The sequence below is a fragment of the Heliconius melpomene genome, chromosome 16 (assembly GCF_056956725.1).
Source record: "Heliconius melpomene rosina isolate 202511_hmr_F chromosome 16, ASM5695672v1, whole genome shotgun sequence".
NCBI lineage: Eukaryota > Metazoa > Arthropoda > Insecta > Lepidoptera > Nymphalidae > Heliconius > Heliconius melpomene.
This window is the reverse complement of record NC_140404.1, coordinates 1,563,108-1,578,701: the sequence shown is the minus strand read 5'-3', so window position 1 is coordinate 1,578,701 and position 15,594 is coordinate 1,563,108. Positions and strand designations below refer to the sequence as shown.

Here is a 15,594-nt window from a genome sequence, read left to right as displayed (position 1 = left end):
AGGTGAAGGAATCTAGTGTTAAGACACTCCGCTTCCCATCTTCTGCTTAATTCTGAAGGCATTGTGCTTTGAGTGGTGGAACTCAATTCAGCGCTTTGCCTTGACACTAGAGCGAAGACATGAAAATATTAAATATTTAATTAACTCGAGTGGGAATCGAACTCTATTGATGTTGCTATCTACGATCGGCAGATATTTATTCAATTGATTATTGTTATTATTTTTTTTTGTTTCATTTAATAAATGTATATTTAAGGATATCTGTAAATGTAACACTGATTGACTAGTTTTGGCATTATCTATATATATAAAAGGACTTGTCCTCACTGACTGAGGTAAGACGCACACACAGCCGTAACCGCTAACGGTAGGAACGTGAAATTTTGACAGATGTTTACTTTCGTAATCTGGACATCCACTAAGAAGGGATTTTGAAAATTTTTAACCCTAAAGGGGTGAAATAGGGGTGGAAAGTTTGTATGGAAAAAAAATTAAATCTGCACTGATTTTTATAAAATTTGAAATATAGATTTTTAAAAGTATTTAATTGAATACGTGTTTCATCGTTTTCTAGAATTCTCCCCCTAAGGGTGCAAATATGGGGTTGAAAGTTTGTATGGAAAAATCTTTAAAACGCCACCGCTTATTATAAAATTTGAAATTTAGACTCTTAAAAATATTTAATTGAACATGTGTTTCATGGTTTTCTAGAATTCATCCCTTAAGGGTGCAAATAAAGGGTTGAAAGTTTATATGGAAAAATCTTTAAAACGCCACCGATTATTATAAAATTTGAAATTTAGACTCTTAAAAATATTTCAATGAACACGTTTCGTGGTTTATTAGAATTCACCCCTAAATAAGCAAGCGAAGCTGCGCGCGTCCGCTAGTCAATTATAATTATCTACATAGGTGGGGTTCGAGCCCACTACAAGTTGTTACATTATAAATATATTAAAGCCTTTTCTTTTTGTTTATTGGTTGGTTCGTCTAATAGAAGGTTAAATAAAAGGATATAGATACTTAAAAAAATTACACAGATATTTATTTACTCATACAAAAAATGTAAGGTTAAAATGTTTTATACAATGTTCACGAAAATCTAACTAAAATACAAAAATTACAACAAAACTTATTGCTAGCGATAATTACACAGTGATTTAGAAGTAAGCCTCATGCATTATGCCGCGCAACAAAGTAGACAAAGGAAAACTAGTGTTAAGACAATATCCACCTAATTTTTGGGATATTGCGTGTTGTTTTGCAGCACTCAACGCCGCGATTCGTTTACCAGAGCGAAGAAACGAAAATAATTTAAATATAGTCATTATTTTCAGGGGGATTCCACGACAGCCTCATACTTTTAAATACAATTTTAATTTAAAATTCAGCTTAAAAATACTAAATAATATATAAAAGTTGTTATATTATTTTAAAGTTAAAAGATATCTTTCTATTTAATGGTAATTTTATTTTGACAAATATGATGATGATATAATAATTATTAACAATTCTCGGTACCCATACCCACATTCATAGACATTAAGTATTTTCACATTTCAGCTTACTCTTACTATTATTATTACATAATGAAATGTTACAGCACAGAACTGTGAATAAAGACAATTGGGGGTTCTTTCCCTTCTCGGATGAATGTTTATATTTTTTTAATCTATGGTCTTAGTAAAAGCGTTGCGTTGATAGATTATTTTTTAGCAGCTTCACACTACTCGCACGTAGCAAGTTAGACAGAGAGAAAGTTATGTAACACTACGTTAATCTGCTAAATTTACACGCTTTGTCCGCAGGGCGAGGAAATAAAAATATTTCATTCTCCCGACTGGCAATCGAACCCAAAACCGTTTAAAGTGAAAACATTTATTATATAAGCATACCCAAAGCGGGATTGAACCCATAACATATTTTTTTATCAAATATTCTTAAAAACAGCTTAAAGTAAATTACCTCGACATAGCATTATTTATAAATAAACTTAAAAATATTAATTAAAAAATTAAATTAACTCTAAATTATAAATACAAAGTTATATAAAAGAATTACAACTATGCATTTATGACTAGACTTGAATAATTTACAACATTTATTGTGTGTATAGTATATTACAATTTATTATTTAGAACTGTGCTCGCTTAAAATTACTTAAGTAGCCTTAATTTAAATGCAATTTGAGCTGGTGCTGCTAAAATAGAAGAGTAAATAGTTTATTTTGTTAGTTAAAGAGATTTTTTTAGAAATAATAATGACACTCTTGAAATTTTTAAAATAATTCGAATTTGAAATAACACGAACATGCTTATACACTGTCATACTAATATTAAAATAATTAATTGTAATTATGAATTACCTGAACAGTAAAATAATTAGTCAAAATTGTAGTTTATTTTTTTTTATATTTAAAATATTAGGTAGGTATTATTATATTTTCAAATCATATATGTATCTAAAATCTGTTTAGTTTCCAACGAGCTTTGTTAGCACAAATATAATACTCGTAATTTAATTTTATTGTATACATATGCACTTTAAATGGAAAAATGATAATGGATATAACAAATATGCCTCTTATTTTTTTTAGAACAGATACTGACTGTTCAGTAGATTATATTAGTCAAGTAATTTATATTATTCATATTTTTTTCTAATTAAGCAAAATAGAAGAAATTCCTTAACATTTCATTAATTCAAGGTGTGGGTGCTGTGGGAGGAGCTCACAGCAATTCCTGGGATGTGCGACAAAAGAGTGGGTTAGAGTAACAGAGAGTGAGTTAAGAGTCATTAAAATACATATTAACCCTCCCCTCCACTGTCCAAGATCCTCTCTCCTTTTAAATATTATTAATAATGACTAAAATATATATTAGTATTAACCACAAAATAAATGTAGTAAATGAAAAAAATATGTTATACAATCGAATAAACTGTTAATTTTTTTTTCTAATAACCTAAAAAGTTATTATATTATACGAAAAGCTCAAATTGCATTTACATAATCAGCATTTAAATTTAAAATAGTCTGTTTCTCCCTTACAATAGTGTCCATCTTGGTAGAATCTAACAACCTAAGTGAAGAAAAACACAAAGCAAACACTCCATAATACTAGATGGTATACAAAAGACGCCTTGTTCGCGGCATTCATCTCTTGGAACCTAAATGTCTTCATTTCATTCTGAATTGGTATAACGTGATCTATTATATAAGGTATTTCAGTTGTTTTCTTAGTTTCTACGGGACAGGGTAGTGTTTCTGGAGGAATTTTTAATACATTTCTCTTAGCTGGTCTCTTGGAGCTTAAGTCGTTTGACATATCTTTTAATTCGTCTAGTTTCTTGCTCGTGGAATTTGTTTTTGTAAATGAGTCTAGGGAGATTTTTTGTGCAATTTTTTCTATGTTTTCATCGGGCATTTTGTTGTACGCTGAGCTGACTATCGGTGGATCCATTTTGCAAGTGACACCTTCTAAGGAATCTTTAGTGTTTTGACTTTTCGTTTCGTTTCTTAAGGAATGCATCCATTTTAATCTACAGTCGCATACGAAGTTGTTTTCTGTGGAAATAGACAGGAAACTAAATTAAATATTATTCTTATTTTTACCTTATATTATTTATTGTTCCCTATTATAAACGAGATACCCGTTTATAGTAGGGAACAATGCGTTTCCCGTTTATCGTCTAATTTTGAAGAGAGAACGCAGAAATGGAAATAATTCTTCTCAATTGTAGGAATTAAACCCACAACCATTCCTTGACAGTCAAACAGTCAATCGCACGACGACGGTCATCAAATACAATATTTACTTATCATTTATTTAGTTTCCGTTGTACCAAAGCTGCTCATAACAAAGAGGGCAGAGGGAACTATTGCATATTGCGAGGAACATCTAAATGCCACATTTTGCCTCGTTACCAGAATAAGGAAATTAAAGTATTAAGCATTTCATTTCCTTCAGTGGGAAATAAACCCGCAACTTGTCACTCTTACAGTCGAACACTTGTGCCACCGAGCCAAAATTAGTTTCAATTATTGTATGAAATATTTATAGCTATTGTTTAACTTTCACTACAAAAATACTAACCATACTTAAATCTGCTTAGCAATTTTATAGTTATACTATTAAAACATCTATCATTTTTCACGAAATTAAACCAAATTTTAAATATATTTAAAAACAAAGTGCACTCAACAAATTTCATTAGAAACGATCATTAACATTCCAACATTTTGCGAGTCGCGCGCAAAACAGAATCATTTACATGTAAACCTCGTGTCTCTATTAAAGAGAACTGCACTGGATATTTCTCGCTAAGAAACTTTACCAAGGACGAGCACGATAATCCCAAAGATAGTTCTATACGACATAAAACGCCCGGCGGTACAATAAGAACCCACTAAGTAAATTTGAGTTGCCGAAATGTCTATTTCTTCTCGTTAGAAATTCAAAATGTTCTTTGAGATTATCATGACACTAAAAGTGAGTATTAAATATTCATTGTTACCTTCAAGTAGCAAATTGCTGCCTAAAGGCTTCAAATTATCCAATATGGGTTTGATGTTGTCGAAAGTTAAGGCGTGCAGCTCGTTTGAGCGTAAGTCTAGCGAGCTCAGTCCCCTCACACCCTCGAACAGACCGGAGGGGAGAGATGCCAGTTTATTATCATCTAGGGACAACTTTTGCAGTTGGGATAAACCATCAAATGCTCTCTCCGATATATATTTTAAATCATTCTTCCCCAAAAGCAACTCTTGTAAGTTCCAGAGCTCGGCGAATGTAAATTCCGTCAAGTTGTAAATACGGTTACGCCTCAGATCCAATCTCCTTAAGTTGGCCAATCCGTCAAAAGTATGGCGATTCAAGTTAAATATATTGTTCTTATTTAAATCTAGCTCAACAAGGTTGAAGGCGTGCTGAAAGGCACCGTTGCTAATTGTCGAAATATTATTCTTGGTGAATATTAGCTTTTGTAATTTCGGTACATCGAAAAAGGAATCCCTTCCAATCTCCAGGATCATATTCTCCTCTAAATTTACGACAGTTAAGTTGGGAAGGTGTGCGAATGCATATTGCTGCAGTGTTTCTATTTGATTTTGCGAGAGCGTCGCCTCTTTTAAGCCGGTCAGATTGGCAAATGCATAAGATCTGACGTCCACAATGTTGCCGTATTTAATATTTATAGATTTAAGTCTTTGTAAGTATTGAAGCGCTTTGGTCGGCACGTAGCCGAGCGCGCCATCGACGCGAACGTTAAAAGACAAAGTTTGTAAAGTCGGTTGCGATGCGAAACTTTGCCAAATGAGGTCGTCACGAGGTATACCGCCGTTGAACACCCAGCATTCAGCTTTTGTAGCGTTTCTAGGTTCTCTCGTATTCTCGCAGTAGCAATGCACTTTTGAGTCTCGGTCGGTGATGTCGCATATATTTTTTTGGAAACCACCAGATTTTTCTTTGGAACGCCGCTTGTTGTTGTCCCGGACTTGTACAGCGACCGTCATTTCACTCAGTATCGAAAATATAATTAAAGTGCAAAATATCTTCGCTATTCGTCGCTCCATTTTCATTTATCTGAAACAAATAAATACAAGTGTTAAAATTGACAAACTGTTTACGTAAGCGTTTAAATAAAAAACAACGGCAAGTGTGAAGTTCAACGGCTGATGGCCGATTCCCAAATACGTTCTGTTATTTAAATGTCTGCATGAGGCCGATGTAGCGCAATGGTAGAAGCGTGTGACTGTAGACGCAACGGTTGTGGGTTCGATTGCCACTCGGGAAATGTATTATTTTAATTACTTTGCAATGGTGCAGAGGTAGAGCGCAGCGTTGAGTTCCGCCATTCAGCACGCAATGCCTCGACCGGTTTACAACGAGAAATTGAGTGTCTTAACACTAGGTTCCGTCAACCTACCCCCTGATATTTCCAGGATACGTGAAGCTGAAAAAAAAATTAAGTGTAAAAGAATTAAAAAAATAGGTAGCTTTTTGTTCATACATTCGTATATTTGTAATTAAATATAACTTTTCCGAAAGATTGGACTGAATGCAATTATTTATTAAAAAAATATATATTTGACCTACTTGCAAAGTACATATTTCAAGGTATGTATGTAATAAAATGAAATAAGAGGGTAGTTCCACTTTTGTGCCTCTCACAGCGAGTTAATTATTAAAGAACTCCTCGACGCTGCTGTTCCGTCGTGATTGCCAATAATTACTTTGATTAAGCTCATTAATACGAGGACAAGAGCCGAAATCAAAAACATTGATGGACATGTCATTACAGTGAAACCAATATACAATAATTTTTATTTTTACAATATACCTATATAAGCACTGATGAAGCAAATATTATGCGAGTGAATAGAGAGCAGTAAGTATTGGTTCCTGCTTCTGTTCAAAGATCTATTCTATTTGCGTAGATCTATTCTATTTTTTTCTATTCGGGGCGAAGAAATTAAATTATTAGAAATTTGCTCGAGTAGGAATTACAACCACAATATTTTTTTGCTATTGCAAAAAAATATATTGGTTAAATATATATTTTTTTTTTATTAGGATAATAAATCCTAATAAAAAAATAAATTTTATAAATCTTCCAAGAGATAAGAGAAATGTCTCCCACACTTCGTTCTTAATTCAAAACAATCACGTTTCGTCAAAAATATACAAAATACACAGACAGAATTATTGTTAAATTTAATTTTAATCTCTATAATCGCATCGCACATTGCCAGGGTGGGCAGAGGGAACCTTGGAACCTAGTGGTATTTAACTCCGTTCCTCGTTAGACATATCCGTTTCCACGTATATCAATAGTTTGTGATTGCGTCTAATTTTTATAAAATAGAGCAAATACTTCATTGTTTGAATGAGGCCAGTCGTGGCACAGGAGCACATGCATGTGACTGTAAACCCGACAGGTCGTGGGTTCGATTCCCAGTGAAGGAAATTAAATAATTAAAATTTTCAGATCTTCACCCTGGCGAGGCAAAGCACGGCGTTGAGTATCGCCGCTCAACACTAAATTTCCTCTGCCTGCCTTGCTATGTGTCGTACATAGCGTGAGCGTTAGTTAGTCCTTCACCTTATATTCACATCTTGTCATTATATGGACTCCTCAAGTTTTCAACGTAAACCTAACCTTTTTACTCTAATACTTAACTACTGTACTATTATAGTGCCTGAACAGGTCTGGTTTATTACTGATGTGCGCAAACAGGATTACCGATCCAAATTTATTGCCAATAAATATTAAGTATTGATTTTGAAATAATCTATGTTGCGGCATTGTATCATAATATATTATGTAAATTTATGGATTTTAATATAGTAATATAATATGAAAAAATGTTCTTTCTTTTTTAGCTTCATGCTGTATACCGCATATAGCAAGGTAGGCAGAGGAACCCTGAGAAAATAGTGATAAGATACTCCATTTCTATTAAGACACTTCCGTTTACCTTTCCACCGAATTTTGGAAGCGTGTGCTGAGGGGCAAAACTTAACGTCGCTTTTTGCCTCGTTACTACAGGAAGGAATGGAATAAATCTATTAAATATTTTATTCCCTCGAGTGGGAATCGAATCCACAACCCGTCGCGTTAACAGTCCTTAGTAAACGTTAACAGAACTAGTATTTTATAAAACATAGTTGTATTTGTTAATGTTTGTTAATTAATTTCATTCAAAAGCCACATTAACATAAATAATTAAATACTTTATAATGTTTGGTTTACAGAATTTGTTATTAAAGTAAGCGATACTAGAGTGATGAGTGGCACTCAACGTTCGACATTTCATGTTATTACTATCGTAATTAAAATATAGTTTTGAAGCTATTATGGCGCAGTATATGCGAAGGTTATGGGTTCGGTTCCCGCTCGGAGGACGTTTAAAAGGTTTTTATATCAGACTGTATCTAGCAGGATAGAAAGAGGAGAATCTGGTGTTAAGATACTCTATTCCCTAGGCACAGGTTAATTTTTAAGAGATTACGTGTTAATGGTGTAACTCAACGCCGCTCTGTGCACCATCTAAGTACCAGAGCGAGAAAATGAAAACAATTCATTCTCCTGGATAAGAAACGCAGTCAGAATATAAGTCAGAAGCAATCATTTGGTTTTCGTCATTTTCATCATTCAACGAGCCTATAAAATTTTTTTGAAAAATGAAATGAGTTTCTCTTGGTTATTTCTATATGAAAATGACGTGAGCGGAAATCCAGTAATTTATAAGAAATACTACTATTATTAATATGTAAATTTAGATATTGACTTGTAACAGTGCCTGGACGTTCCCTTCCTCGAGACGCGGTTTCAATATTTTACACGTTTTCTATAAAATAATTCAAAAAAATATTAGAATAATAATATATGAATACATAAACCTAATCACCAACATCACAAAGGTTACTCCACAAAGACGTATACATAAAAGTTATTAGCTTCTGTAATATCCAGAACGTAGCCTCAGATAAGGGTTGTGAAACATGCGTTTATAAATTTGAAATTCAAAGCGGGTCGTAAGGCGCGTCACACTATCTGATGCCGCTGGCCGGATTAACAATGAAAAAGATTTATTTGCCACCCCTATATGTGGATTTTTTCGTTTTAAAAAAAATATTTATTATTTATTTGTGTATGATTTTTTTGAGTATTGGGTAATTTATAGAAAACTTGGTTTTTTTTCTACAATATTCATTCGAAGAAGTAATCCTTCAATTGCCGATCATGTAAAGACATAAATGTGCATAAGGCAATTGAATTGAAACATATTTTGAGACTAATTTTTGAAAAGAAAGCCATTAATTTGTTTTATTTTTTTAACATTCATATTATTTTATAAAAAAAATAATAGAATAATTTCTTTAATATCTTGATAAATCCGTATTTAATGATTTTTCTTTAAATTCAGAAGTATAACATAATTAAAAATAAGTTTTGATGTGAAACATGCTTAGCAAAAGTTCTATGTGAAAGCTCAAGTCAAGTTATTTCAGTAACAGAACACCGTAATATTTGCTAAGTTTTTATTCAAATGTGTGAGAACGGAGGAATTTTTATCTGGAATTCTAAGCACTAAGCTCAGTCTTAAGTTCACCTTACATTATGTAAGTAGTATTGATCTGAGAACGAAATTTTACGTTTTCGTTACTTTATTTGGTCAAAATCGTTTCTGTAGGGATTTTTTTACTCAAATCAGAAATATAGCTTCACACTTTACTGTCTAGACAGAATGAACTTAGTGTTTAAGCACTCCGTTTCCAAGTATACTCCCAATTTTTATTTTTTTTTGTGTTGAGTGATGAAACTCCATGTCACGTTTGGTCAAGCTTAGCTATTAATTTAATCACTTCCTAGTGTGGATTGAACTCACAAAGATCACGCTTACCAAAATGTTATATTTATGGTCTAAAAATGCTATTTTGGTAAATATACAATGTGATAAATTGTTATCTTATAAGGGTTCCGTTTTTAGTCTGTCAAGTCCATTTATCTCGAAATCGCGTGAAGGTATCAAGCTGAAACTAATATCAAATATCCAAGTCCCTTCCTATCCTTTCTTTTTTTTCTTATAACCTGCAAAACCTAAAGCTGCAATTAAATTATTCTATATGATATTTTAATTAAAAATATTGCTTGATATTTTAATTAAAATTATTGCATTTTTAAAAGCATCGATACAGATCTTAAAAATTTTATATAATTATTTAGTTATTCATATTTATGATCGCATTTTATTCTTCATAAGCTACGTTCAAGAGAGACAGTTATTAAATTTATAATGAGGTATTCATCATCGTCACATAATTAAAAAGTCTATGGAAGTTGTGTATATCTCTAATCAGGCTTTAGTGTGCTATACATTTTAAAATTTGTGTTTTTTTAAATTATATTTTAGTAATATACTCTGACTGAAAACACGGGGAAATTAATTATCTTTTTTTTCTCGCCCTGAAGCACATCTGAGTTCTGCCACTCATCACAGAATGTCTCCAATTATAGAATTAAATTTAAAACGGAATGCCTTGACAGTTCCTTCTTCCTAATGCGGGAAAAAGCTTGAAGCTACAAAAAACACTAAGAAATTTGACTTGAACTGAAAACTTACAATACACGTAAATAATAATTGGTTGGTTTCAAGAGGCACGGGTTGAAACCCCACTCTACATTAAATTTTTTATACAATTTCTAAATAAGTATTACAAACTTATAAATTTTGTATGAAATGTACTATACATTTAATATAAAATGAGTATCCTGCACATAGCAGGGTAGACAAAGGAAACCTGAGAACTTAGAGTTACTACACTCAGTGCCCATTAAGACATTTCTATTTCATTGCATTTTCCTCCGAATTCTGGAGGCATTGTTGAACGGTGGAACTTATCATTTCGTCTCATTTTGTCTTCTTACCAGAGCGAGGAATTGAAAATATTAAATATTTCAGATCCTCGAGTCAGAATTGAACTCATAACCTGTCGCTTTTACACGCTTGTTGCAAGCTCATGCCTTTACGACACGACTAGTCTCTAGTCATAAACATTTTTCCTCAAAAACAAATTTCACCAAGCTCCATCCAGGAACAACTTGTAAAACATATTCAGCCGGTCCAATAAATCATTTCCCACTGACAAATACATTGCCAACGTAATAATAACTACAGTTCTTATTCAAAAGAATTTATCTATACGAAACGTTTGCGACAATAAATCTTTCTATCTCGGGGACCTTTGTGCCCTTTTATCAAGATTTAACGCCAAAACCTAAAGCTTGACATTTTTTGTCTCAACTTTTATATTCCCAATGGTCCATTTAGAGGGAGATAGAGTGTCTCTGATATTATTTAAGAAACGATTAAGGTTGGGTAAGGGTTTGATTTATTCACGTACTGGCTACGATTGGAGGCAGTTCCTTCTAAAATGTTGACTTTTAGTTGGAATTTAAAAAGTGTTTCATGTTTTACTGATGTACTGGTATTGATATAAGTTTTATATTTGCTTAAGTTGTTTGTTTAGTTGTCCAATGTATCGCGCGGTCACGTGGTCTTTTAATTTTTTTCTTTGGTCTGGTTTATAATTTGTCTGTCGGTCTGTCTGTCAATATTTTTTTTGGAAAGAATGTATAAAGTTCACAGTTCTTAAGTTTATACAGTTTTAAAGTATTTTTACATTTTAACAAAACACTGGGAAAAACCGTCACGGCACAGCGGCATAATGCTTGACAGTAAGCGTGACGGTAGTGGGTTCGATTCCCACTGTGGGTAATTAATTATTTTCATTTTCTCGTACTATAGTTATCGAAAATTGATCGGAAAATGGAGAAAAGAGTTTTTAAACTTTGCCTGCTATAATTATGATAATTTGACAATCAAATTTTTATAGGATCTACAATTCAACAATTTTTCGAATTTTCTCAATAAACATTAAACTTGTAAATAACTATTAACATAATTTTGCTCCACCAATACACATCATAATCACCACTAAGCGTTCAATCACAAACTAAATGAATAAAATATTTTATTTAAATGAAAACGGTTAAAATATTCACAGATTAATTATTGGCAGTGAAATTTCAATAGAGCCTACATTTTTATATGTAACGTTACAATTTGCACCGAAATACTATATTCGTATGTAAATAACATATGTTCTTAATCCCTTTGAGGGTTTACGGAAAATTGCGGGGACACTCTTAATTTAATGTATATTAATGGAAACGTACATAATCCGAGTGAGTGCCGTAAAAGTGAATCTTGTCGTTCTGAGCTGTTGACTTGAATTTGATTTAGCTCGCTGGATGTAGATTCGAAACGCGGCGTTGAGTTACGTCAACGTCGACGTCTCGAAAATAAAGGGGATATTAGGGAACGGTATATGTTTTCCCTCTCATAGCAGGCAACGGAAACCTAATGATAAGATATATCTTATATGTTGCCTTCTAGGAGGGGGAAAACTTAAAGCTGCAAATTTTTCATCTATATATAGTTTTAATAATAATAGTAATATAATAGTAAGCAGTAAAGTGAGCTATATGTAAATGCACACAGTAAAATATAGAAAATAATAATTTAATTATTTTAGGCCAAAGTTAATTTAACTATTACAAATAAATACAAAATTAATTTAGTAATTCCAGTTAAGGGATTTTTATAATTAAATTTTCTTTAGTTCGTAATTCTTCTTTATTTTTTTATTTAGCAGAAAAAGATAGGCGAATTGATAACTTTACCTTTTTGAAGTAAGTTAAACATAAATTGAAATGAATTTGATTAAAGAAACATATTGAATAGTACCTACTCTTAATTATATTTTCCAAGTAATATTTGTGACTAACGAAAACGAACGAAATATTAAAAAAGTCAGTCGTGGAGCAGGGGCACAAGCATATAAATAAATGCAACGTTGTGGATTCGATTCCCACTCCAGAAAATGAGATATTTAATATTTTAATTTCTTCGCTCTGGTATCGAGGCAAAGTGCAGGACTGAGTTCCACCACTCAACTGCAAAGCAACGACTAGAAGCGGCCAGTTGTGAGCGGTCTGTCTTAATTTTAGGCTCCCTCAGCCTACCTTGCGGAATTGCAAAGTGAAACTGAAAAGAATAAAAACAGTATTGCAATAACGAACATTAATATTTCGAAAGATTTCATTTAAAGCTTGACTATATTATTTTGCCTCTAAAATGTTGAAATATTGAAGAAAAAGAAACAATTTTAATTAATATTATTACGTTTACATATGAGCCAATCTGTTTACAGTTTTCGTCGGAAAGTATTTTAATAACGAATATTATTGATAAAATGAAATACAAAATTATTTTCGGTCGATTTAGCTTAGACTCCTTTATTCTTCAAATACGTGTATATTTTTTTTTGTAGCTTTATACTGTAACCCGCAGCATACAGCAGGGTAGGCAGAGGAAACCTGGGAACCTAGTGTTAAAATATTCCATTCCCTCTACGATACTGAAGGCACTACGTGTTGAATGACGAAACTGTTGGCTGCTTTGTTACTTTTAGCGAAGAAATAAAAATATTAACAATTTCATTGCTTCAAATGGAAATCTATCTCACAACCTGTCGTGTTGACAAACTCTCACTTATCAAGACTGGTTTCAAATAAAACAAATTTTCTCGTAGTCATAATATATTAAAATAATATTAATTTATATGTTTGACTTCCTTTTTCTTTGCAAACCGAAATCTTTTGGCCATGGGAGCACAATACTATGTTCTGGTTGTGACATTCAATTCTGAAATACCAACTCTTCCTCTAATATAGATGGAATTACTAACTCGGCCATAGATCTATTAACATTTTATTTTATATACTTAGTATCAATAAAAACATATACATAAACTATAGTATCTATAAACCATATAATATGCTATAACAATAATTAATTCAAAATTACATTCAACCACGAAAACTTTCTGCCGACCCCACATTTAGATTCCGAGCGAGGCCCGCGTGTAAATTCGACAAGGTTTAATGAATTTTCTACAAAACGAGGCCCCTACCACCCAACTTTGCTGATAACTCAATCTGATAGATAATTTATAGGAATAGGGTTACCTGAATTTCAGGGGTTTTCAAATTAAGTGCACCAAATTAAAGATTTGTGTCAGTAATGTCAGCATAGATGACAGTGTTATGTTGTTTTATTAAGTGGCTGCCTGTGAGGAAGTCGACGACTGTAAGGGCGCCCCCTGCGGGACTCGAACCTCGGCTTGCGGCCGTCGAGCGGACTGGGATTTCACCTATGCTAAGCAAACCAGCCGCGACACGAAGTCGTGAATAAAATACATATTTACAGCATAAATACAGATTACATAGATATTTTTTTAAAGTAAAATAATAATAATAATTTTACTTTAGCTTCAGTAAAAAATTTTATCACAAAAATTTATATATAAAATACATTATTTGCGATTCCAATTTTAATTTTCGATTGGACCAATTAATACAAATTGCAAAATTAAATCATGCGATAAAATTAGTTGAGCCTTTTCTAAGCTATTTTATTCAGTCCAGAACTTTATAGAATCATATTTTATAAAAGCAAGTTCGTGAAAAATTAATATTCGTGAACATGATAATATTTTTAGTTTACTTTCTTTAAATTTGCTGTTAATTCAATCTGTGTATAAAGACTTGCATATATTAATTCAGCTTCACGCTATACCGCTACGCACATAGGCAATAGAGGGAACCTCGGAACCTGGTTGTGGGTTCGATCCCTACTCGAGGAGATCAATTTTTTGACATTTAAATTTATATTTTCATTTCTTCGCTCAGGTATTGAAGCAAATCACGGCGTTGAATTCCGCCATTCAACATGCAATGCCTTCAGAATTCGGTAACTTTCCAAGCTTACACTTTATAAATGATTTGAACATTATAAATATATTTTTAACCTTATATCTGCAATTTCACAAAGGATTACAACATTTAATCCAAGATGTAGTAAGGCAGAATAACGGGCTACAGTTATTCTCGGTATTTCTCGTTACTTTTAGAATACCGTAGGAAAACTTTAAAATTAATTTTGTTTTGTATGCAAAAGTAAAAGGATGTAAGTCAAAAAAACATTACAAAAATAGATATATTTTAAAAGGGCTTATCTTCTTCTATACTATAATAGAAAAGTATAAAACTTGTGTTTGTAAATCAATATGGGAGGCTTAACATAGTTATCTTTAGTAATTATTTGATTGTGTGTCAGTTTGTATGTACACGCATATCTTCTGAACTACTGGGCCGGATTTAAATAAAACCGAATTCCACCCGAATATATGATATAGTTATTTAAGTGGCGGATATCAACGCCGCGCTTGTCTTGTCAAAATAGATAAAACAAAACATTGAAAATTCGAGAAACCAGTGTTTAAGCACTGGATTCTCCGCCCACCCTGCCTTAAGCGCGAAAAACATGAACCTGAAAAAAAAATAAAACAACATGTATGTATACAGAACACAAATTGTATTTAGACGAGAATTAACTTTGCTTTATTTTTATATGAACAAGCAAGAAACGGCCATTCGAGAAGAGCGTAATAAGTGTAATCCGATTTATAAACATGCTGTATTTGAAATATAATGATATTTTTAATATTATGTTTCCAAAGCTGCTTACGAAATGCTTGAACAATGTTACAAACAAAACGTAAAAAGAGCAAAGTAATTAAGTTCAATTTTAATATTCCAAATTATTAGTGTAGAATAAACACTTCATCTCCAATAACTAGATTGGTTCACACAGCAACGCTCGGATATCCAATACAACGTTATTTAACTAAATTATAGTAAAATGGAACGACCCAGCTGGGAAAATAGGATTTAAATAGTGTACTATGGAAGGACTATTATATGATCTAAGCTTTGCTAATGTTTTGAATAGGTAATTTGTAATATAGGGACAATGTTTACGTTTGTTTCTTTCTTCTTAGCACATTATATTATAACAACTTTCTTTTCAACTTCGTTTGCATAAAATATATGTATATAACGCATACTGTTGGAAGAAGAACCAAGAACTGATGTCGTATCAAGCAAGGAACACCAACTTGTTAGATA

At 32.3% G+C, this 15,594-nt stretch overlaps 1 protein-coding gene across 3 annotated transcripts in view; it reads right to left on the bottom strand.

Annotated features, from left to right (window-relative positions):
• Positions 1-1,020: 1,020 nt before the first annotated feature.
• The window catches only part of Con (leucine rich repeat protein connectin), a 232,542-nt gene continuing 217,968 nt past the window's right edge, over positions 1,021-15,594 (bottom strand). For all 3 annotated transcript variants that reach the window (XM_085199296.1, XM_085199298.1, XM_085199295.1), the window contains 2 exons: positions 4,516-5,579; positions 1,021-3,565 (listed from right to left, as the gene is read on the bottom strand). In XM_085199296.1, the coding sequence (XP_085055422.1) occupies positions 3,081-3,565; positions 4,516-5,575 (1,545 nt within the window). In that variant the 5' untranslated portion in view covers positions 5,576-5,579 and the 3' untranslated portion in view covers positions 1,021-3,080. The remainder of the gene's footprint in view (positions 3,566-4,515; positions 5,580-15,594) is intronic.